Source organism: Coturnix japonica, chromosome 5, assembly GCF_054131305.1.
Source record: "Coturnix japonica strain WE chromosome 5, WE-NBRP24, whole genome shotgun sequence".
Lineage (NCBI taxonomy): Eukaryota > Metazoa > Chordata > Aves > Galliformes > Phasianidae > Coturnix > Coturnix japonica.
In genome coordinates, this window is record NC_140667.1 from 49296861 (window position 1) to 49322649 (window position 25789).

General features: G+C 43.7%; 1 protein-coding gene across 3 annotated transcripts in view; it reads right to left on the reverse strand.

The window, feature by feature from the left end:
* Window positions 1-14312, reverse strand: part of AKT1 (AKT serine/threonine kinase 1) — a 67929-nt gene extending 53617 nt beyond the window's left edge. Inside the window, exons 1-2 of one of the 3 annotated variants that reach the window (XM_015865475.3) lie at window positions 13886-14312; window positions 7527-7698 (exon numbers count right to left, since the gene is read on the reverse strand). In XM_015865475.3, the coding sequence (XP_015720961.2) occupies window positions 7527-7572 (46 nt within the window). In that variant the 5' untranslated portion in view covers window positions 7573-7698; window positions 13886-14312. Of the gene's footprint in view, window positions 1-7526; window positions 7699-10916; window positions 11064-12844; window positions 12915-13885 lie in introns of those variants that run through there. The other 2 variants (XM_085547780.1, XM_085547779.1) reach the window with 2 other exon arrangements.
* Window positions 14313-25789: the final 11477 nt, after the last annotated feature.

The following is a 25789-nucleotide window of genomic DNA, read 5'->3' on the forward strand; positions in this document are numbered from 1 at the left end:
TATTTGTAAGAAAAATGGGCAAAGCTGTCAAAAATCTCCTAACATCTATTGGTGGGAACTGATCTTTGCAAACACTTAAGGCCTGCACCTAAAATCTGAGAAGTAACAGCTACTGCTGCAAGCAGCCATGAACCCCATTCAGCACCTGAAATCCACAGTGTCAACTCAATGAGTCAGACTTTCCTATCAGCACACCACCACACAACATGGTAGCAAGCTCCAGTCCTCAACACAACCATCTCCTGTGAAGGTCGTGGTTCACAGCCAACACAAAACCCAACTCCCTGGGCATGCATGCTTTGTGGTTCCCATTAAGAGTACGTTATTAAAGCTGAGCAGCGTGTTGATTTGATAGCCCTGTGAGTGACCAGGTGCTCTGCTCAGCCCCAGTAGCCACAGAACAACTCTGCAGCCATATGCAGAACCACAGGCTCAGAGCACGTCTCTACTTCAGAATCACACTCCTGACTTACCCAGGAGACTGAGAAAGCAGCAACTGGCAGCTCCCTTCTTCTGCCTGCAGGCTGTGATGACTGTTTACCTCAGCTGTCTGCAAACACGACCATGCACTTTTGCATAAATTGACAAATTTCACAACATTGTTTGACCAACTATCATTTCACATTTTTTTGGCTCAACTTGAAGAATTGAGAGAATAATCCAAGAGTTCATAGTATGTTTTCACTCAGGTTTGGTCTTCATTATTACAGTTGCAATAAACACTTCTCACAGCAGCACACTACTTCACACCTAATATGGTGTCATTTTTCCTCCATTCTTTTTCTTCCTCTTTCCTCATACTGTTTCCTGCTTTTTGTTCCCCCTTTAAGATGCATTATGTTTCAGGTACAATGTGCATCTGAAAATAATAATCCCTCCTCTTGTCTTCACCCCTTGAGAGATCACCTTTCAATAAAGTTCAGCTCATTTCTTTTCTTAGTAAATCAGTTAATTCAATACATAAAAAAGGGGAAAAAACACACACGCACAAAAACCAACCACAAGGCTGACAGTTATTTTCTTACAACAATGCTCCATCTTTCAAAACACATTCAAATGAAAAGTTCAAATGTTAAGTACTCTTTTCCAACACATACAAGGTTTGTTGCTTTATTTCTTGGATGATCCTGAAACCAACAACCACCATAGCAATTTTTAGGAGAAGTTGGCAGCAAAGCAAACTGTAGGTAAATGGAGACTCTACTACAGGTCACCACGTAGTCTAATAGTGTAAGTCCTGGCCAGTTCTTTTCAGCTGGTGAAGCCTAAGGCTACTGGTGCTAATCCAGAGCCAGTTCTGGCACAGGCAAGGAGCGCAGCTGGAGATGTGGACACAGTGGGAGAATGAGCGTGAAACAGAGGAAGGGAATGGAAGCATCTGGCATTCACAGGGGTTTGCAGGGAAGGAATTCCAAAGGAAGGACTGGGCGCCAAATTCAAAAGGCACTGCAGTTCCCTGCTCAGAATCACTCCTGCAAGAACAATGCGCAGAGCTTTATTCTCTGCTCTCTCCTCACCTCAAAATAGCACACTCCTTTAGTACGTACTTCTTCCTCAGTGCAGACTTGATGACTTCTCAATATGTTTACTAAGAGAAGGGGGGAAAAAAAGAAATAGAAAACCACATGTGGACAAATATTTATTTTACTTTTTCCCCACAGGCCAAGCTTTTACTTTGTTTCTCCTCTAAAATAAAGGAACCAGGAAGGAGAGGAGAGGATCAAAGACAATGCAGACGGTTTCTGTGTAAACCACTGTATAAAGCAGTGCTGGGCTTGCTTTAAATAAGACTCACAATGTCCTAGATCCCTCATTCTCAGATCTCTTTTAACAAGAAGTAGCAGCAATTTATGATGCTACCTCACTTTTTAGATAAAACTGAGACCTAGTTTGTTTGGCTGCTGACGTACAACGACGCAGAATATGAAAGTAAACTTCCAGAACTAACACAAACAATCTGAGCACCTACATCAGAGCTGTTCTTCTTTGTCATTCAAACCAAGAGTGGGCTTGGTATCACTCACAAGTTCCAAGCAGTTTACAAACACAGAGAAAAAGACCTAACCTAATATGACTCCTCCAGATTAAGAAACTTATTCTTACTTAAGAACTGTATGTTGGCAGGGAAAAGACTGGAATGCAAATTTTGGTGAGAGGAAGTTTTTTCCTCAGGAAACAGGCAAACAAACAAACAAATATTCAGACTTCGTCCTTCAGAAATGCAAAGCTGTGACACCAAGGAGTCCTGGCCAGAAAGACATTTCAAAAAAGACCCTAGAAAGTAACTGAGATGGTCAAAACCTGAAGCAATCTGCTGCTGAGTGGTAGGAAGACAAGTGATTTCTGGGCAGCACTAGCTGTGTCTCCTCTCAAAGGCATAGTACAGTACAGTTATGCTGTGCTAGGTAATCCTCAGCATCTGGCCTCCCTGCTGTCCAAAGCAGACTTTTTACAGTACACTGTACCCAGTTTGTTTCCTATGATCCCTCCACAAATAATTCCGTCATATGAGGTTTACCCTCCAAGAGTCAAGCTGACTAGCCATTATCAGCTCATATTTCTCCAGATGTTTTGTGATCTCATCCTTTCTTAATGTCTCTAGCATCTTGCCTACCACCGAGGTCAGATTTATTGGTCGATAATTTCCTGGTTCCTCCCCAGTTCCCTTTTCCCAGAACAGTGCTAGCAAAATGAAAGCAACTGAGAGCCAGCATTGCAAAACTATTGCCCCTTGTGTTGAAAAAGAGACACACAACAAATACCACTAACTGACACAGCTTATCTTTTGATTTCAAGAGCAGCTAGAGATTTCCCTATATACCCAAGCCTCCAGCTTTGGAAGCGACATCACATTGTTTCCCTCTGTAACAAACTTCCCCCTTCCATTCCTCATTCAGCTCCTATCTAGTTGTTTACCTTTCCTTTTACCCTCAGTTTTCCCTCTGAAGCAGCTGTGCTTCTCCATAGCTGGCACCTCCAGAGTTCAGATGTGCCTTAGGATGCTTTGTATCAAATGCCGCAGCCACTCCTTAGAAATGCCATGAAAGCCAGACACTCCTTGAACTAACGTGAACCTTGACGTTTCTGGTTACACAGGTCATCAAGAAAGCACCCAGCTACATCCCAGAGACAGACAAGAGCCAAGGTAAAGAGGAAAAAAAAAGACTCCAAAATAAAGCAAACACACAAACACATACAAAAAAGAGGTAAGGAACATGATGAAAACAGGAAAGAGAAAAGAAAGGAAGGGAAGGAAAATGGCAACACAAGACACCCACTGGCTTGAAACAGAGTTAACTTTTGGTCACACATCTTATGATCCCATTTCAATTCATACTAGCAGAACACTCGAAGTGTGAACTTGTGCTTAAAATAACAAGTAAAATTTACAGACCACATTACTCTGCTAAATAAGGTGAAAAGAGCAACAGTGTTTAACACTAAGCTTTTACTTTGTATCAAAGATCCTGACTTCATTTTATGCAATGTAGCTGTAGGAAGGCAAACCACCAAGGACTTGTAGTTATTTATTAGAACATCTGTGTCGCTCCATTTCATTACAGAAACAATTCTTTAACAAATTGTGTAGTATTTCCAGCAGTGGAATAAGTATCTTCTGCGCAATTCCTCATTCAAGCATCTTTAGTCATTTTCATCAGATGGGCAGCTAGACTTCAACTACTCAAATAGTCTGTCCGGCCTGAAGCCCACACAAACTGACATTTGGAGGACACGTTCTGCTTTTCATGCTTAAAATCACTGCGCTGTGTTCTTATGCTATTTTAAAACAAACAAAAAAGCAGCTCCATGTTTGCTGCCAAATATTAATGGAGGAATACACAGGTTTCTCCTATTGCTCAAAATTGTTTCAAAGTTCCCTGAGTGAGAAATCTAGATTTCTATTTCCTTTCATAAATGTCAGCACACATTTTTCCCTCCCCCTCCTTCCGTCCTACCCTCTCTCTCCAAAAGACTCCTCTCTCCATTGAGTTTATGCCCTAATAGGAAAACCGGACGTAGTAGGGAAGACAGAGATGACAGAGCATCAGCACACACAATCCCACTCTTTGTTAGCCTTGCAGAAAGACTTTTAAAAAAACAGGATGAAGACTGAAAACAATAGAAGGACTTTCTTAAGCAGGGACCAGAGCAGGAATGTATGAGAAATCCAGTGAGATCTTTACAAACGAAGCAGTAAAGTTAACGAAATGCACTCAGATATTTCTCTTTCATCTAAAAGTTCCACAACACACAACCAGAAGAAAAGATACTCCTTAAAAACATCTAAAAAACCAGTAATCTCAATATTTCAGCAAGCAGCAATTTGGACAGATGTTTTTTCTCTTTGCTCCTTTATATAGAATCACAAGTATAGCAACTCTGTAGCTCCCCATTTCCCCCATATCTCCCCTGCTTAACCCTCAGAGACTACGTGTGCTGAATACACACACAATGCACTGCCCCAAATCAGAGTTTCTTCACCCCGTGCTTTTCACGTGTGTGTTTAAAGCCTTCAGCTACGCAGTTCTGCACAAACTGGTTAGTAATTTAACTACTGTTTTTGTCTTGCAAGAGTCTGTCGCCTCACTGTGACTGCAGTAATAGCAACAAGTGCTGCCAAGTGGGAAAAAAGTTCATTCATGAATTCTTCCATTTCTGCCTGGTTGAGGTTAGGCATGTCACGGGGCTGACTCTGGCCTCTCCACAAACAAACATCTGTGCTACTGGAAGTAGAACTTCCTTTAAGCAACTGACTTACAGAACTGCCAAGAGCTCACAGCCAGACAGAGATGTTTAATTTCATTTCTCCATTTGTATTTTTAATCTTGGAAACAAAAACCAAAATGTAAAGCAAGCTGACAGAAGAAAACAACCCCAGAATTCTAGAAAGCCCTGCTATTTCTCTGCCAGGCCAAAACACCTGCTCCTGATAATGATGGCTTTATGCTTACATACACCTGCCATCCAGAAGGACTCCAGAGCACTTTACCAGCTGATTTATACATACACAAATCATTAAAACTACTAAAATTGAACCTCTGCTTAATTGAGATGTAGCAACTGTTTAACTGCACGCAGTCACGCTGTTCAACTGCTCAGGACACGAACTAAGAGACACCACATCCAACCAAAGCGACGGGGGAAATTTTAGGTAGAGAGAAAGTTAATTGCCCAATCTGGATTTTGGCCAGTTGCTACAAAATATTTGCATGTGAAAAGCTCTAGGACCTTCAAAGACCACAAGCAGTCCAACCTTCAGTTTTATAAGGCAAACAACAGACATTTCCTAAATCTAAAGTCCTTTAGCAGTCCCTCCCTGCAGTAATTATTGTTTATGCCTTAACTTCAGAAGCTCACAGTATCAGACATCAGTTTTGGAAACATCTTGTGGTTGTAGCACTTCATGTTGCAGAGCAAGCAAACCGATAGGGTCTGACAATAAGTGATTAAAAAGAAGAGTCATTTACAAAACATATACACAAATGGATCAGATTCCCCTCCCCCAAGCCAAAAGAACTGAGTTTCTCAACAGATCTCACAGCAGCTATGATTAAGAGAGTAACAGAGCTGGCACAGAGAGTACACCAGGGTAAGCTGGGGAGATACAGCACTGCTTTCTAAAACCAATTGGAAAATGCCAAATTAACAATGGCAAAAGGAAAGAAGCAGGATGAGGTAGGAGTCGCTGTACCCATCAAGAAGGCAAAAAAGCAACAGGGAACTGGTTAAAAAAAGGCTGGGACAACTGGCATCCAAGAACCACCAAGATAAATTTGACAGTTTAGGCACAAATTTGCAATGCAGAACATGCAGAGTAACATTTTGGAAATGGAAATGCGTTCTGCTGATAATCTCACAATGCTATCAGTGAGCAATGCAAGACCATGACCTGTTTCTGTAAGGTAATGTGAAAAATATCAGATCAACAGATCAGAGCATCTTTTACTAAGACCTGTAGAAATCTCCTTACATGACAGTAGATTCATTGTAATTCCAGAAACAAAATAAATTCAGTACTTAAGGCTAAATAAAAACAAGATTGAAATACGACTGCTTTAAGGTTTCAGAAACACCTGGATCATCCTGATAATCTGTCTGGTTTTCCAATTCCACTTTCAGATTTTTATAACTAAACATGCATCCCTTGGATTTTTGTGCAGTGCCCCTCACAGAAATAAAAAGAAAGAGAATTTTAAAAAGTACAGAAAAAACACGTAACAAGAAGATTTAAAATCACTGCAGTCTAAATATGCCATTTAAAACTCAGAATATATCACTTATTTAATGAATTTCTAGATACATAAATGGGAAAGGGAAACATGATTTTGTTTCTTCCTCCTGTTTTAACCAAACAGTGTAATTCACAAGTACGTTACCAGAATAAGGGAGCCTGTGTTACTGAAGGTAACGAGTGAATAGGAGAATTCCTATCCTTGCTTTTAAAGTAAAACAGACCAGAAGAAAAGCATGAAAAAAAAAAACTTATCAAAGCACTTTTACATCAAGCATCAGATAATTTGCTAAACTGCATCCAGCTTCCACCCTTTTAAACCACGGATTATAAGCTTCATTGTTGCAGATGAATGATCAGCCTTTATCAAGGTTATGATAATGAATTTCCATTTTTCTTCCAAAAATAATTACACTATACCTTTGCACCTTCAGGCATGTTGTTGCAAACCCTCTAGAAAAATCCTGAGTTTGCAAAACCATACAAGCTTCCCTACTGCTGGAGCACACGGGTTCTGGTTTTGGTCCAAAATATGACGGTATTAAGGAAAGTACCTAACACTGCTTTCTCTCTTACAAGAAACAATAGCAGAATACAAAGAAGCAGGTAAGCCAAGAGTTGAAAACACCCACCTATCCTCTCAAAAATTAAGTGCAAATCCAGCATTTTGGAAATACAACACTTCAAAAGGCAAAAAGCATAATGCTACATGTGACCACCTTAGTGCAGTTTCGCCATCCAGTCAAGGAAATTTTTGATAAAAATCATACTTTGTTAACGGTAAAGCAGAAACACAGAGTGCACAACATCAAGGTTGCTCTTTGAGTCCAAGACACCAGTACCAAGAGAGGTTCAGGCAAACAGAACACGTTCTCTGGCAAGTCTCTGCAAGAGAACAGCACTGCTCGCAAAGACTGATCACCATTCAAATCAAGGTTCACCTGAAGACAATTCTATCTTCTAACAGCACACAAACGGAAAAAGCAACAGATCTACATATGAAACAAATGATTTACCTCAGTTGAACCTTTAACACTCTAAGTATCATCTCTGGTTGCTATCTTCATAATCATTTTCAAACCAAAGAGCTGGCGCGGTTTTATGTGAACACACGCACAAGCACGAACCCAAAGAAATCCCCTTGTAATGCATTTTCTCAGCTTGACAGAAAGTCACACACACTCCGTTCCCCACTGAGGAAAATAACAACCCACTATTTGAGTGTACCTTGCTAAAGGGCAGATCCCATGTTACAGGACCCAACACAGCCGTCCTGAAGAGGAAAGTAACTTACCTCGTTTGTGGAGCCATCCTTCCTTCACTATCGCTACTTCATTCATAATGGCGGGAATGTCTCTTGGTAGATCGGTTCGTGTCAAAAGATCACTGTTGAAATTCCTGAACTCCAGCAGAAGGATCCACAAAAGGGATGGTTTGTTTCTTGTCTTTCTCCTTCTTGGCTACTTCTAAAAGGATCAAACAAAAACAACAACAAAAAAAGAAGTCCACTATTATTTGAAGTACATCACATATTAAATCAGAGATACAATAGGGAATAGTTTGCACTGGTGGGTTGTTGGCTTTTCTTCTTTTTTTTACTATTATTACAAATCCTAAATGATGGCTTTGTTCTTCACAAGGATTGTTGTATCTCAGCAGGTGAAGGTGCTGGAAGAAGTGCCTGCTGAAGCACTGCTTCTTCACTAAACTGGTTGACCGCTGGCAGATGCACAATTACCACCACCCTGCCTAGATTACAGATGGCTCCAAGTCCCTGCCCAGTAGGCATCTTCCAGCCCTCCAACAACACCAAACAGCCCCCAGCAAGAAAAAATCCAAGACTCAGCAAAGTCCAGTTATAAATATTTCCTGGTAAGACTTCCAGAATCCCCTCAGGAAGGTTTATTTACAACCTGCCGTGCATCAGTCTATCAACAAATACACGGCGCATCTTAGGGATATGCTCCCAAGAGTAAAAACTCCCAATGCTTTGCTGCACGTTATCCTGTTATCTCACTCAAATCCCCTTGTCTTCCCCTAAAATCACCTCCTCTGTCTTTGATATAATTCTTGCTTCTTTACAAAGATACCCAGATAAGCTTGTGTTATTCTAAATCAGCCCTCAGAAGCACCCTGATCAATTCTATCCTATTTAACTCACTGCACATGGCTGCTGCTCCTTGCATTGAAATAAGCTAGGGACACCTTAGGATTTAAACCATTTTGCTTTATGAGATGAACTCCCTACCTAAATAACTCAAAACAGACACATTTTCAATAAGTTTTGGCTATCTGATGGCTGACTATCACACAAATGATCTTCATCTTTCTCTCCCTCATTGAAAGTAGCTCTTCCCAAACACATCAGCTTTTATTCTTTTCCTAAATTGAATATTATTCTTTTTTCTGCTTGTGATATAGTTCTGCTTTTCTTTAATGACTCCTGAGCTCTCAGAGGGTCCATTTGTTCATCCAATTTGGTACTGCTTAGGCAATAAAAAAAAATCTAACTAGTGGCACATTCTAAGCAATAACTAAGTAACAACCCTTGTAACACGCCAGAAAAGACCTGGCTTTTACTGGTCTCACTCCAAACACTGAGACATCACATTCCCACCAACAAATATATATCATCTCTGCATGCATTTGGCGTGCGTGCATCAATTATTTGTGAGCACGCAGGTGATACTCATCAGAAACCAGATTAAAAAGCAAGTAATTTCACATAACTCACTAAGACACAACCCCGAATAGAAGAAGCAGGTGGTCAAAATGAATCCAATCCAGAACTGAGACATTAGCAAGGACAGAGGGGCCTGCACCATTTGTTGCCAACGCTCTAAAACTATTTTCAAAGCAAGAAAGTCAAACTTGAATGGTCACTAGAAGCAGAAATTGACTGGTAGGAGATGTGAGAGAATGAAGTCAATCCTAGTATTTCTGCCTATGAACTTTAACTATTTATCGCTATTTCCAGTAACATTTTATGTTTTGATGGGATTTTTTTTCTTTTTTTCCCCCTGAAAACTGCAGATATTTTTCCAAATTATGAATCTGCCATTTCTGACTGCTTATAATTATCATCTCAAAGAAACAGATACGACGTTTGCCCGAGGGAGAGAAAACACACACAAAAAAATGACATTGGAACAAGAGACTTGTAAGAATTCTTAATTTCATAAATAAATATGTGAGAACCATATGCTGTAGAATAGAGACCAGCAACCCACAGCCACCAGTTGTCTTCGAACAAACTCCTTCAGATCCAGAGCAATTAAGACACAACTTGATGAACACAGCAGGCTTCCACTCTCCTTTCAACAATGCATGCACAACAGTCACGCCAGCTACATCTACTTGTTGACATCAACGAGAGACCAAACCTTGCTAAAGGCTTCACTTAAGCATTGAGAGATTTGCAAAGTGTTGAGCAAAACCCCTAAGATTATCACAGCTTAGGTAAGAAAACACAGCACCAAGGTGTGAAATGCATCTAAGATGGTGCTGTAACAGAAAGTGGGGTCTATGTAGCCTACCTCTGTTTCTTCAGTTCAACAATTTCAGTATGTAAAGCAATCAATCCTTTTCAGGATTCATACTTAAAAGGAAAAAGAAAGCTACAAACCACACTAGTCTGTAGAAAGGACCATCCTTTTACTAATACCAAAAAAAAGTGTGATGGTACAAAATCATAGAACCCCCAACTAACATACTCCAGGTTTATCTGTGTTAACACTTGCTACGATCACCTCCTGGCAGCCTCCTGCTCCTCACAGCCTAAACTGTCACCTCAGTCTGAACCAGTGACTATGCAGACCAAAAAACAGCAAATCAGAAACGAAACCCAAAGTTCAGAGGAACTACTTTTTTCCAGTATCTGTCGTGTCCAAAAAGCCTGGACTGCCCTCTGCCTCCAGTTCCTATACAAGAAGCATCCCCCACTTGTTAGTGCAGCACTGCCATCAGGGATGTGTCTACCTGCACAGCTCCTTCCACCACAATGCAGCATCGGCTCCACCTTGTTCCCTCAGCAATGCCAAAGCATTTCTTTTGTAAGGGGGAACTGTTCTTAGAGCTGGGAATGCCTTCTTGCTGTGAATGTCCAAAGACACAGCTCCAACAGCAGCAAACTCACTCTATCTGGTGCATCAAAATACACATCCAAGTTGTGCTTGATAAATGGATTTAAATAAAAGGCAATCAAATGGAGGGCTAGCAAGTAATGGTAATTTCCTGGATTAGAGGAGTAAGTTAACTACAGGTCAGTGTGTTTCTGAAGATGTGTAAACCAGAGAAAGTTCCATTTGCATAAAATCTTTAGAGAGAAGGAAAAAAAAAAGAAGAAGAATTACTACAGCCCTCATTTATGGCCATCTAGGAATGGTTCCCAGTGAGCAGAGGGCATCTGAGGTAAGTATGACCTGGCTGCTTCAGTCTGTATCTGCACATGACTGACTACTGTCAAAAGCCAAACAACTCTGTCTTTCTCTCAGCATTCAGTTTGCTGGACTTTCAATACGCTTTCTGTAATACCTTTTTCAAGACCAAAATACTCCTCACACAGCGGAAGTGCAGTACATCACAAATAGCACAACATCAGCATTGTATCGCAGTGAATACTGATCTTATGCATACATTAATTCCTCAAAGGTTATTAACTTTCATAGGTAATGAGATAACTCACCTCCCTGCGCAATGAAACAATGAAGCCTGCTTTAAAGAGTCAGCTTAAACAGAAGGTGGAACAGAATCATCTTGCCTCTATTTGGGAGATCTCCTTTTCTCATATGCTCTCGTACTTAGATTCACGTTCGCTTCTTCCCAAATATCCCTGAAATCAAGAGATCAATCTGTCCTACTCAATTTCCCTTCTTTTCAAGGTCAAATTTCATATTCCTTTCTATTCACACCCTAAAGCAGTGCAGGAAGGAAATTCATTCTCCCATTGACGCTGAATCTGAAACAAGCTTACGGGATGTAGGAGCATCATGGTAATGACTTCATCCTTGGGAAGGAGTAAGGCTCTGTCAGAAGATGATCAAACCCACCAGCCTCAGTCCCATCCCTGTCTCACTCAGCACAATGGCTGTGCCAGTCAGCACAGATCAGGAAGCAGGTTACAGCAAAGCACGCTCCTAAGACTATTGCTTTGCCCATCCCAGACTGGCAGCCCTAATGCCCTCATATGACACATATCCATGCATGTTCTCTTAACATGCAACAGCAGAACCATTCAAAAAAGGACCCAAGCACCCACCTGCCTACCTTGGTTTCAAGGCACCGTCACAAGAACCGCAGGGGAGCAGAGGTGCGTGTTGTGGGGCCCACACATCACACCAGCAACCTGCGCTCTCTTTCTGCAGCATATCCCCGCTCTCCCTTTAAGCTCACAGCCAACTGTACCCAAACGGCACAAGAGCAACAAAGTTGGGCTCCAGCCAACGTTTTAAGTAGAGCGTACGGAGCAGTATCTCCACCAGGCTCTGACCAGTGAAGTACATCTCCTGCATTATGCAAATCCTACCCAGGAGAAGCAGCGCTTCCAAAGCACTCAAGGCCTTGTGAACTCACAGAGGCTTCACACCATGACCTAGTTACTCAATCTGGGCAGACAGCTTTCAAGAGAGAACAGAAGGACCAGGTTGTTCCAGCATCTTAGCTTGCTTTACAAAAATGCATTGTGGCCCATGAGTTAGGCATGGTCACTAATATTTTGCTACTAGCTCATGTGATGTTCCATTCAGAACAACACCATGTCTAAATGAGTATTTCATGACTGTACGTGCAGCTTATCACAAGGTTTAATAATGCTTCTCTGACACTAAGAACTGCGGGAAAAAGCAGTAAGCGGAGAAAAGATCTCTAAAGCCACATCCACTTTTCCTCCAATCCGTCAGCACAATCTAGGTTTACAAAGCTGCAATTTGGAATGCCTGTGCTCTCACGTCTCCACTAATCAATAGACAGGAGGTTGATTTGGTTCAGGTGAGGGGCCAGAGTTACGACATGCAGCTGTCTGAGCTTCAACCACAACTGCAGTTTGATAGGACAAACTGAACTGCGTATTTCAAAACTAAGCAATGGCAGAAAAAAAAAGATCTCTTCATACTCTCCGTCAAAGACATAGGCTAAACAAAATCTTCTTTATGTTCCAAAACAAGAAGAAGGCCTTTTACAGTTTACCCTCATATAATTTAATGACTGTGCTGCTCAGAACTTCTGCACCGACTTCAGATGCATTTAATCAAATTCCGTTTCAAAGTATTTATAACGGAAGTTTTGTTCCGTCTCCCAAACAAACCAAGTCACTCATGAACCCATTTAATCCTATTCGTAATTACTTACAGGTTGTTTCTATAAGCCAGCAACGCCGGAGCTACAGGTTACTTGTGGACACTGGATCAATTCTTAGATTCGATTTACTGCTGCAGCTCAGAACCTAAAGCAGTTCTATAATGTACACAAGGAAAACCCTCCTGTTTAAAGGAAATCAAAGGTAGTTCCACGGTGCCTTTAAATCTATTAACTCAGACAAATGCTGTGGCTGTCATCAGGAAATTAGCTGCTACAAAAAAGTAATTACTAGTCATAGGCTGCGTTACGTTTATTTACCTGTAAACAAATATTCTTCTGAATTAAGTCTTAGTAACGCCCCTTTGTAACTGTATTTCAAAATGTACATCCCTCCTGGTGGCATAAGTACAACAAACAAGAGTAAAGCAGGGATTAGCTTCTTGTATGGGTGGAATGGAAGAAAAATAAAGCAGAGAGAAAAATGGTTAAATCCTTTCCCAGGGGCAGGGGGAATCCCAATAAGGTGCAACCTGCATCTGTACCTTTGTGTCAGTAAAAACAGACAGCAAATACAGCACACTCTGTTAGAATTCTGAGCTCTACAAAGAACCCAAAGGAAAAGTCCTGGAAGTCTGCAGGAACGTTTCAGCGATTGCAGAATTCCACCTGGGGGGCGGAGGGGGGTTGGCTGCAGGCAGCTCCCCGCAGCTCTGCACAACACCACCGCAAGAACTCAAAGCAATGGGGCCCAGCAACACTGCCCAGCACCACCAACACACGGAGACTCACACCCCTGACTGTAAACACTCCCCGATCCTCAACGCAGCGCGGAGCCGCACAAAAGATAAAGGGAGAAAATGGGGGCGGGGGGAGTAGATGGAGGAACGATCGGCCACTTTCTGTGCTACACTTTGGGAAATGCCCCGTGCCTCCCTCTGCCCCAAAGCCCCTTTTTCCCTCGGAGATGCTCGGGGACGACGCGGCTGCAGCAGGCCCAGAGGGCGGCCGGGGGAGCCCCCCACCCCGCAGCACTTCCATTCCCCGCATCCCAGGGAAGCCAACAGCTTCCTGTTCGCCCCGAGCCCTCCCGCCCGGCTCCGGGCCGCAGCCCTCCCCCCCCCTCCCCGCACACACACACACACCCCCGGCGGCCCCTCGGTGCCTCAGCCCGGGCCAGCAAAAGCCCCCGCCGCGGCCTACGCGGGTCAGCGGGCGCCCAGCGGCCGCCGCCCGGGGAAGGAGCAGAGCGGCCGCCTCGCCTCGCCTGTCCGCCCCTCCCGGCCCCGCACAATGCGCGGCGGAGCAGGCCCCGGCGCTTCCTTCCCCCGGCCCTTCCCACCCCGGGAGCGGGTCACTTACATGGCTCCGGGAGCCCAGGGTGGAGGTGATGGGAGGGCGGCGGCGGCGGCGGCAGGGGAAAGAGGCAGGGGAAGGGGAGGGAAGGGGGGAGCGAGCGAGCGGAGGAAGGGAGAGCCTGGCGGGCGGGCGCCGAGCGAAGGCCTAACTGGGCTCACGGCAGCCGCCGCCTCCTCACCATCCCCGGGCGGCGGGCGGCGGGCCGGCTCCTCCTCCCCTTCTCGCAGGCGCTCGGCCCATGGGGCTCACACGGGCTGCCGGCTCTGCCTTCCCCGCCGCTCCGCCTCGCTCCTGCCTCTGGCCGAGAGGAGGAGGCTGCCTCTCGCTCAGCAGCACCCCCGGAGCCGCAGGGCCGAGCTCCCCGCAGCCGGAGCCGGGCTCGTCCCACACGCTCTCTCTCACATCCTCCGGGTCCTACCGCCGTCGCTCCGCTTCCCGCCCGCCCCGCCGCGCTGTGGGGCCGCCCTGCTCCGCCTCGCTGCTCCCCTCAGCCCGCCGCCTACCCGGCCCCGGGCCCCGCTTCGGGCTGCCGGCTTTGAGAGGCACCGCCGGCCTCTACAAGGGGCGTCCGGTTGCCAGAGCCTGGGTGTGGGTCACTTTATAGTTTCTCCTGGCTTTGAGGTGCGGGTGTCTGGTCTTGCCGAAGTGTTCCCAAAGTGTTGGCAATGAACTCCAAAAAGCAGGCATCAAGCACGGGGCCCCGGTGGTTTCGTGGCACCTCTGCTGCTCAGAAAGCATGTGGCTCCTGTACAGCGCCAGAGCAACTTTGTGAAGCTTTCCTGAAGCCGTACAAATCTACTTAACACACTGCAGGTTTTTCCCTGCGCCTCCTAAATCCTGATTGATTCAGTAATGCGGTATCACTTAGAGGATATTCCAGTATCCTTTCCCACAGCAAGGGGGGCTGCCTAAGGACAGGGTGGCAACCCAGGCCGTGAGTCTTGGTGCTGCATCTCAGCCTCCTTGCTGCTTGCTAGGCCGTTCTGCTCTCAGTACACACATCTCATACAGTCACGGAATGGCTCCGGTTGGAGGGAACCTCAAAGCACACCCAGCTCCAACACCCTGCTGTGGGCTGGCTGCCCCCCACCAACTCAGGCTGCCCAGGTCCCCATCCAGCCTGACCTTGGGCACCTCCAGGGATGGAGCACCCACAGCTCTCTGGGCAGCAGTGCCAGGGCCTCACCGCCCTCTTAGAGATGAATTTATTCCTAACATCTAACCTAAATGTCCCCTGCTTTAGTTTAAAGCCCTTCCCAAACTGTTACGGATTGCTGCAGCAACGAGAACTGTCGCTCGCAGCAGGGCAGTATTTTGTCAGATTTTAAGAGCTGCTCCGCTCTGAAAAACGATGTTGTGGAAATGGCTTTGACAGATTTATGATTTCTCTGTGCTTCCAGTATCAAAATTTTCCCTGTTTACTCATTAAGGGATTTTGTTTATTTTCTAATTGACAGTGCCATAAAATCTAACTGGGCCATAAGAGTGCTTTGATTTGTTCAGAAGCATGCGATCACTGATGATCGTGTTTCTGTAATTGGAAGCTCGTTAGAATTTAGAAAATGCCACATCTTCCCACAGCTTTGCACTGTTAACAAAATAAAGGTGCGTAAAATGCATTTACATCAGTAAAGCTGGGGAACGCAGCTCTGCATTTACACGGGCAACAAATCTATTTGACATACTAAGAGTTTTTCCTGCGGTGTCATTGGGAATGATTGTACGTTCTTACTGAAATTCACATTTTATATCCTTCTTCCAACGTGATCAACTAGAAAGTCTGTCCAAATAATTATATCCGTCACTAATTTTCTGAGTGTCCAGTGGATCATCAGATTCTGTGTATATCAGTGCACTAAAGGAGCTTGAAAGTGGAGAAAAGAATTAGCCCTTCTTCAGGATGGAGAGAAAAAAAGCCTAAGAGTCAGATCTGCATCTGCTGTCAGTAGAAAGATTTATACTGATATCAAAATGAACAGAATGAAATGGCGGAGAACTGTCCACACCCTCAGGTAATGGAAAATAAAATCATATTTCTACATACTGTGCATTAAGTTCAGAACATGAGGCATAGAATAAAATGTAGGTAGGTGTCAGAGATATCTTTAAAAGGAAATTGTCAGCGTGCAAAGCTCAGAGCTAACAGGACACATACAGAACTTATGAGTACAAGAATATCCACTGGTGAACTAATTTTGAGCCTTCAGCCTGCAATTATGCCTAGCAGTAAAGTGCATGTGTAAGTACTGGACTTTACTATCTGTGAGACTCTTCTGTATAGGTGGGGGGGATCTCTGGTAACAGATCTGATTGCAGGAGAGCTTCTTGCCTTCCTTGCTCCCAGGCTGCGTGGTGATCAAGGTCATTAGGACTTCCCCCTGCAAATGAAGCAGCAGTTTTAAAAATAAGGTCATACGTAAACATTGTTTCCAGTCCCGAAGAGAAGAAAATAAACCTCTGTTGTTTGCTAAAAAGGAAGTGCAATTAAAAAGAAAAAACAATTCAACACGAAGAGATTGTTTAGATTCACACACTGTTGATTTACCGTGATGAAAGACAGGTCCTTACTAAACAGTCTGGATCCTGATATGGATCTGATATTCCCCAAATGTGAGAGGGAAGTTAGATGCAGAGACAGGAATAAGGCTTGTCTCAGACACGGTGAAGTAGTGCCAATAAAAATACCCAGGTAAAGTAGGAAGTGCTTGGTCTGCAACAAGAGCAACTTTCTATCAGCAACGAACAAAAGCAGGCCTTTTCTTCAGTAGGAACAATGAAATCACTCAATAATTGTTATAAATGCAAACAATGTGTGTTTTATCACTCAGTTATCATCAAGGAGATTATAGTCTATAAACCATAATTTTGAGGGAAGTCCCTAGATTTCCCTGGGTGCGTCCATAGATTTCATCTGTTTGCTCTCATTTCAGGATAAGGTGCATCAGGTCATCCTTGGTATCGTATCACCCTACAGTAATGAATGCAGGGGCTAATGGCAGAGAACAGTTGATACCAGAAGAATCATCCCCATCCATTTTTAACAATCATCGTGGCCTTCCAATATTTGAAAGGAGCATATAAACAGGAGGGGGAATGGCTGTTTATGAGGGTGGGCAGTGATAGGAGAAGGGGGAATGGTCTTAAACTGAGACAGGGGAGGTTTAGGTTAGATACTGAGAGGAAGTTTTTCACACAGAGGGTGGTGACGCACTGGAACAGGTTGCCCAAGGAGGCTGTGGATGCCCCATCCCTGCAGGCATTCAAGGCCAGGTTGGATGTGGCTGTGAGCAGCCTGGTCTGGTGGTTGGTGACCCTGCACACATCAGGGGGACTGAAACTGGATGATCACTACATGATAACTACATGATCCTTGAGGTCCCTTCCAACCCGGGTAATTCTGTAATCACTGTCGTCCTTTTCAACCCAAGCCATTCTATGGTTCTATGATTCTATGATTCGATGATTCTATGATTCTATTATATAATTTGACATAACTGTTAACGTTATTTTTAAATGTTGAAATTATTCAGCTTTGGATTTAAAAAAAAAAAAAAAGAGAGAGAAGAAAAAAGTTTTATACCCATTCAGGCGTAAAAAGAAGGAATAGCGTATTAAGATGAAATGGAATTACTGAGTTAACCACCAGTAGAACAAGTTCTGTTCTATGATGCAAGTAGCGGCAGCACATTTATGGGCCATCAGGAAATGTGTTCCTCCCTTTTTAAAAGGTGGGGTGTGCTCAAGTGGAAAGGCTATGTGACAGCCCACTGGGGTTTTTGGACTAGATATTAAATGTTTTTAAATTAATGACTCTGGTTTGGTGTAGGACAAAAATACAGCTTAATGAATATGAAAATGAAGAGTGGGTTTAGTACTGCCAAATGTAATAGAGTTGTGCTTCTGAAACTGAACAAATCCAAGGTGTATTTCTCAGCTGCGAAACAAAAGCAGGCTATCTAGAAAGAACTAATAATTATAGTCATATTGAAACGTTGCGACTTTGCTTTTTAGAAACATGTCTTGTCCATAAAAGGCTGAGTGTCAGCTAAACCGGCACCTTGAACAGCAGTGGTCTGAATTATGCTGTTTGCAAGAGCGTTTTGGGGAGCTCTTCCCAATACCTTGTTAAAACCCCTTGAAGAGGTCAGGCAGGAGACCTCTGTTCAGTTGCAAGCTCCTGTTTCCTGGTCACCAGCATGCTGAAGCTGAGGAGCCCTGGGGAGGCACAATGCGCTTCCTCCAGCTGGAGCAGGAGGAAGAAGGTGCACTTCCCAGACCTGCAATGAGCCTGTCTGGCTGAGTCAGGAATGGTGCTGACAAACTCCAATGTGAGAGCTGTACAGACCTCTTCATTCGGAATAGTGATAGCCATAACATAGGACAGCAAACACACTGTGGGAAACATAAACAGGAACTGAATCGGTTTGTATAGAAAATGCACTAGTTAGATATAGAGCATATAAAAATAGCATATGTATCACTTCTGTTCCGTACACCACCACATCTGTTTTTGTTGTTACAGTGATAACCACAAGTCCTACTGTAGACCAGTCACTCTTTGGGTCTGCAGAGACACATCAGAAGACACAGTTTCTGATATTGATGGACTGAATTCCACTTCAAAATGTTGATTTCCCCCCTTGTTTATCAAGTAACACTACATGAGTACTTAGTTCTGGGAAAATGCTTGAGAATTCTGTAATTCCAGTAACCTGTGTGAGGAAACATCACAATCCCAGCTGTATTGAGAAGGGAAAATAATCCTATGACACTGAAATAGTGAACTTATATACCTATATTGGAAAAAAAACCACACCAAGCCATACCAAACCAAAATACAGAATACAAACGGTCAGGTTCCTGTTGCGTTCCTGTCTCTCACATATCCATCACAGATTATGCTCTTCACTTAAAATTATGCAGTTAAGCAAAATGTGGGCATATTAACTTGAGTGCAGTATTAGTGATTGATTGCCCCTGCAGATCTCCTCATGGAAATGCAGAAGGAGCAGGAGCACAGCTGGGTGTGGGCACAGCAAGAGGCTTTTGGAGCACTGGTGTTGGCTGTGCTGTGCTCCAGGCAGAGCCAACGCAGAGCCAGTCAATCTTTCTTATGATCTTTACAATTTCCTTGAGATCAAGAGCTTCGAGAGCCGTTAATGTTTTAGGTATTAGGGCGACAGAGTCTTCATAGATCCTTTAACATGTACCTGAGCCATTTATCCAGTGAACAGGCAGGGTTTTTTATTGTTATTATTTGTATATTAATGCTAGAAGAGAAGGGATTTTAATTTCCTCATTGCAATTTAATGGCATCTGCATGCACATGGGAATCAGCTACAACTTGAATCACCTCATCAAAATTTTATAGTTTGAAAACTTTGAAGGGCAGCATCGTTCTGGGCTGACCTCCCAGCTCCCACAGCCGTAAAACTGCACTTAGTGATGTTTTCATCTGTATTCACACCTCATGGGTGGAAGAGATCACACTCCAATGAACCAAGGAAAAGCCAGGAGAGAGGAGAAGGATAAATTCATATCTTCATATAATCTCTTTAAAACAGAGCCCTGCCTTGTCCTTGTTTCTGCAGTCAGACACCAGCGTAAAAACAATGGGTTTGTGAAGCAACAAGAGAGGTGTTTTGGCTCTATTTATAATACAAGAAGTTGTTCTGTGAAAGGAAAGCCCTGGTAATATAATACTATATGGTGCAGTAAGTACAAACTCCATTCAGAGTTTGTACTTTTTTTTTGCTTTTTTTTTACCATCTCTGTCATGTATTTCCTCAGTGTCTGACTGGGTTTAACCTCATGAGTCATAGAATCATAGAATGGCCTGGGTTGAAAAGGACCTCAGAGATTGCCTGGTTTCAACCCTTCTGCTATTTGCAGGGTCGCCAACAACCAGACAAAGGCTGTTCAGAGCCACATCCAGCCTGGATGATACTCCTTGTCTTCAGTGAGATCACTGAGATCTTCTCTTCTGATTTCTTGCAGTCAGAAAATTCTTGAAAGCTTTGACAAGCCTTTGGCTACATCTTTGCTGTTTTTGTTAGCTGTGCCTACATTTAGGTTTGTGGCTATAGAACTCTGTGGCCAGAGCAAGTTACTCCATCCTGCTTATAGGGACAGAGCTCCGCTCCAGGGCTGAACCTCTTCCTCTCCCCCCAGCCTGAAATTTCCTGTGGGTAAGAACGTGAGATGTGTCAGATCTGCTTGAGCAGTCGTGGTCTTTGAGGAGCTGTCTTCTAGTGCAGCGAATGGTGTGGAGCTCCTGACTCCACACTGCATTGGTGAAGGGTCGTGCTTTAGATTAAGGGTAAACAGTTCTCATGGGCTCAAAGCCTGGTGATGCTCAGAGCTTACAGAAACCATTCTCGAGGACATCTCTGCTCTGGATTCCCTGGGAGGGAGCCCAGCACACATGTTCCAAGGCTGCTCTGTGATATGAATGAAAGCATGGTGAACTGGCTTTTCACTAAAAGCAGGGAGATTTAAGTTAGATGTTAGGAAGAAATTCTTAGAGAGAGATGAGGCCCTGGCACTGCTTCCCGTAGATCTGTGGGTGCCCCATCTCTGAAGGTGCTCAAGACCAGGTTGGATGGGACCCCCCCACTGCAGGCGGCTTGATCTGGGTGTGCTTTAAGGTCTCTTCCCACCCAAACCATTCTATGATTTTATGTCTATGAATTGACCTGATCAGGGGAGTTGCTTCCAGATCACATTCTCTAGTCCAAGATGTTAGACACAGCCACTGAAAAGGATGCTGCCACATGAACTGAAACTGTTCACAAATTTAAGAAGATATTAGGAACGAGAATCAGGCACATGCAGAAAGTCCGCAGAATTTAGGCTGAAAACAGCTTACATTTCTGGTGCTATAAAAATTACCTATTTGGCTGTTACCCCACTTCTCAGTTCATGCCATATGCAGCACATAATGCTGGTGTTACTCTTGCTTTGTCCCTATTTAGGAAATCAGGTCTACCCCAGGACATGCTTCTGGATGCGTAGTTCCCCTGAAATCATTGGGGATTGCTTGAGGACATGCCTACAGAGAGCCTCTCCTATTCTATATTTACATGGCACCCTGCATAATAGGACATGAAACCTGATTAAAGCCTCCAAAAGCTCCTGCCGTGGAAATCAGTCTTGTTATTGACTGATGACTCAACATGTCTGAATTTAGATGGAAGAGGGCTACTTTCAATTCCCAGCTGTTTTAAAGGCTCTCTGCATAACCTCGCCAAGTCATTTAATCTCTGTACCTCAGACACTCCTGTATTTAATACAGAGAAAGTCAATAATTGATTAATTCCCTTCCCCCAGCCAGCTTTCTGGTTTTTGTGATGATTTGGGGGCAGATGCTGCCTCCTGTGAGGTGCCAGGCTACCGCGTAGCACAAGGCAGTTCTGGCAATACTGTAAATGATAAAATAATAATCATGTTCTGTAGCATAGAAGCAGCTGTGATTGCCCTAATATTTGTCCTAGCAGAATCAGTTTTAAATTGAAAGCACACCTGGGATGATTCAGTTCCAGAAGAGGCTCAACATGATCCAGGGATTATGACAGTCACTGAGTAACTGAGCAACAGCATTTCCACTAGCAAAGTAAGAAAAGGTAAAATGAAAAGAGGCATTGATCTTTAAAAAAAAAAACAACAGAATCCATATGGATCCAAATCTTAAATAAAATACCATCAGCCACACAGCTTTCCCTCTTCATGAGAACAGCTGTGGAAAGCTATTATTGTAATTTGCAAATAATGTTACCCCTTTATGTGTGCCGTTGGAGATCTCTTTTTTTATGGCAAGTCTTCAGCTAGACAGTTTCTTACATAACAGCGCTATTTATTTATTTTTTCTTTAATTTCAGACAGTTGTTAGGTGATGGTTTTCCTTGTATAGGTTCTATTAATGAATAACCATTAGTTACACAGTTAGTTATCTATGAAAAAATACCCAGTATTTTGAAACTGGGAAGATGTTATCCAGGTTAGAATATGTGCCAAGAGGAAAACATGAGAGCAAGCACATATCCCTGCAGGTATGCCATACAAGTTGGGCAGACTGCTATTATTAATACAAATCGCTTCAATTAAAATTGACACGTGAGATAATTAATAGCATGTTGATTGATAAACAAGCCCTCGCTCATTTTATCCAGGCATTTGTTAATTACCTGCCCGGTGCTGCAGCTGACTGCTGAGGACACACTCCCACAGGGGAATGCTGTGGGTTGGTTTTTTTTGCTGTGCTTTCCAGCTTGCTGGTACTTTGAATATAATAGTAATTTTTAAGCTGTGGGATATATAAAGTTTCAAAGGTTTGTTCATATCTGCATCACAGCCGGCATGCAGTATGCTTTGTCTCACATTCAGTAGGGTAAATACTATTTGCTATGCGATGCTACAGAAAATTCTCACTTTATTTCCTTACCATCTTTGTTTCTTCCCTCCTCAATTTCCCCCCACACGTTAGACAGCACTGGTAGCCTCCACTGCGCTCTGTAGCAGCGAGCACACTGCGACACTGTTGCAGGGGTTCCCTACAGCAGTGCTTCCCAGTGCCATTGATCAAGCCATGAGCGCTAGTTAAGCGGTGCAAGGTTGCTCTAATTCCCTGACTCATCTCCTGTTCCCCCTGGAAATCATAATCGTGGTTCTGGGAACCAAACTGCAGTCCTATGACTGCAGCAGGATGGAGGTGCTTGGATTGCTGAGTCACCACGTTGACCCACACGGCTCAGATTTCTGTTTATAGTTAGCAGGAGTCTAAAATGCTCATTGTAATCTTATCACGGTGGAGGTACTAACTGCACATTCTCTGCAAATGTATTCAGCTTGGCTTTCTGCTCAGGGTTCAGATTCCCCAAGTCACTATATGCGTCATGTTTACAAAACCACATTTCACTTTAAGTAGCCTTGAATTATGATATTCTTGGGGTCCTTTATTTTATGCATATGTCATCTTAGAGCTCATCAGCATTCTGCTCTTGTATTTGCAACTGCTGAGAAAGTCAGATCTTAAAAAGCTGTAACTCCCCAACAATTTCTGCTGTCAATAGCTCGTTTAAGCTGTTCGGACACAGTAAGTCGTGTGGAGAAAAACTGAAGATCAAATTATTTTCAGGTATGAATTAAATCTATTTCTTTGAAGCTGCCAACACATCTCGTTGCTCTGCAGGATGAGATTCTCCTTGTTATGTATGGCATGCTTTACAAACACTGCTATTATATGAGCATGATACCCGTTTCTCAGTCTGTACTGCACCATGGTTGCATCTCTATGCAGTACTTCTGATAATGTTAGCTAACGAGCCCCACTGTTTAACATAGATACTTTCTGTTCCAGTCTGGAACGTGACAAAGAACGTGTTTGTCATGTGCTTGACTGCAGAGACAAATGGAAATGCAGTAACACTTGAGTGCTGGTTTGTTTATAAAATTGATCTTGACCAGTCAGCATAAAATGCATCGTGTCAATGCAATTGCCATAATGCTCCTTCATTAGCAGAAATGATTCCTCTTGTATGCAGTGCCAGCAGCGGGGATGCTTCAGCCACCCTCTCATGCTGCTAACAGATAAAAGTCTGCTTACAATGCACAGCAAAATATCAAAATAGATCAATGTAAATAAAGATGAAGGAAGAGGAGACTCATGTTAGAGACTCATGTTAGAGAGGACACGGATGAAAAGGCATGTGACCAGTTTAAAATACGAATGAGCTTCTGTTAAAACAGCTCCCTTCAATGACCTTCTTTTCCTGCCATGTGACCAAATTCTTCAATCAGGCATTGTAAAGTAAAGGAATGTCAAAGTTGCCTCTATTTTCATTTCAGATCTGGCCGTGTTAGCATATACTTGCCATATTCATCTACTGCCCAAATCATTTCACTTTCTGCTGAAGTCAGAGTTCTTCCAGCCATCCTCCTGGCTCTGCTCCGCACCGCAGCGCTGTGGCTGCCCTTTAAAACCCCAGGGCCTGGGGCCAGCCAGCTCCGTGCCGTTATCGGACCCATCTGGGAAGGCAGCAAGTATTCTGCAAGCCAGCAAGTGGCTGCGGAAGAAAGCAGGGCTCTGAAAGGTCCTGCTCTGAAGGGCAAACCTTTCTGAAAACAGCCAGCCCAAGCTGTGCAGAGGGACCATATCCTGTTTTTTTTTAACCAGATGCCTTGCATCGGCCACAGAAGGGTACCCAGGGAGCTGCCCACAACTATGCAGCCCCTCTTGTTTCTCAAAACCCTCACTGAATTGCAGCACCAGTGCCAAAGGCAGCAATCTGGCAACTCCTTCCTCTCTGCACCCCCCTGCACTCACACTTCCAAGGATTGCAGAAGAATTTCTGACGTGCTCCAACACTGAACAAAGCAATCTCTGATCTTAAGAAAGAAAGAAAGAAAAAAAATGGGTTCAGTTTAATACAGGCAACTGGCAAAGATTCAAACTGCATCTCACTGTAGCCAAAGCAGTTCACCAATCCTGAGGAGAGAAGCAAATCTTCAGCTCAAGTCAGATGCCTCGTTATTCATTTCTCCTTATCTCGCTTTTCAAATCTTGCCAAGACTGCACCCATCCCTCTATTTCTAGACACTTGAACACCACCCCAGCAGCGCTGAGCCCTTTGGCAGCAGCCCTGCTCTCAGGTCACCGTATAACCTGGTGAGGGTGGCTGCATACTGGCAACGTGCACCTCATTTGGGAGCAGCACCTGAAAGCATCCCTTGGACCGATCCCACCAGGCAAGCTTGTCCCGTTGCGGGGAATCTGTAAGAAGAGCTATGGCGTGTGACAAATAATGTCATCCTTTTTGCTTTAGGCAGAGCTCGAGATTGAATACTCAGTCTGTTGCTGACTGCACAGCAGGGGCTTCCTCAGATTGCTGAGGCCAAAATGAGAGTAAACTGGAAGGAGAGTAAAGCACATAGAGTGTGCAGCGTGAAGGTAGGAATTTCAAACACCATTTTGCTTCCAGTTTTGTTTTCCTCTCATATTTCTTTCCCCACACATCTTCTTCATCCTCCCTTGACTCCTCACCCATGTTTCCTTCAAAGATGCCTTTTTGGGATGCATCTGGTACTTGTTTCCTTCAGAGACAACTTCAGTCCTGCTGAAGTCCATTGCAGGCCTGAAGGACTCAGACTGCATTAGAGAAGATCACATTTGAGCCCTGGGGGACACCTTTGTTTCTAGCGGAGCATCAATTCTAAAACCAAACCAGATGTATTTATTTCTTTATTTACTTATTGCATCACTTAGCTCTGGCATAGCTTCAGAGAAGGGCTGTATCACTTATCACAGTATATATTTGTTCATTATCACTGCCTTTAAATATGGCCGCCTGCAGCTTCAGGGTACAGGACAGGTTGAGGATGAATTTTGTTTCAGCGCTCTCTGTTTTAGCAGTGGCTTCATGCATGGGCTTCAGGTTTGGGTGAGGAGTGCTTAAATGAAAACTCAATCTGCTAATACAGGACCAAGTGAATTTTTTTAAACCTTGCAGACCTTTCTGAACTGCAGGATTTTGTGTGATCCCTGGAGAACGTGTAGCACCAAAGCCTCTCTCTGAACAGCCTGGCTGTGCTTCTCTCACACTGTAGACAGAACAGGCATCACTGGCATTGATACATAATTTAGTCACCACCTTCAGGGTATGTTAATTTAGCAAATTTGCTAGGAATTCACATAGAGGAATTGATGATTAAATAGGCGATTGAACCAAAGAGCCCAAACGAAGCAGTTTGTTGCTAATTTAAATGCTCTCTGTGTCTAGACCACTCTCCTTGTTACATTTTAATTGACCTAATTATTTCCAAAAACACTCTTTTTGTTGCTGCTTTAACATTTAGATCATTCTGTATGGGGGCTGGATGTGGGAGGAGAGCTGTTCTGGTGTATTCCAACAG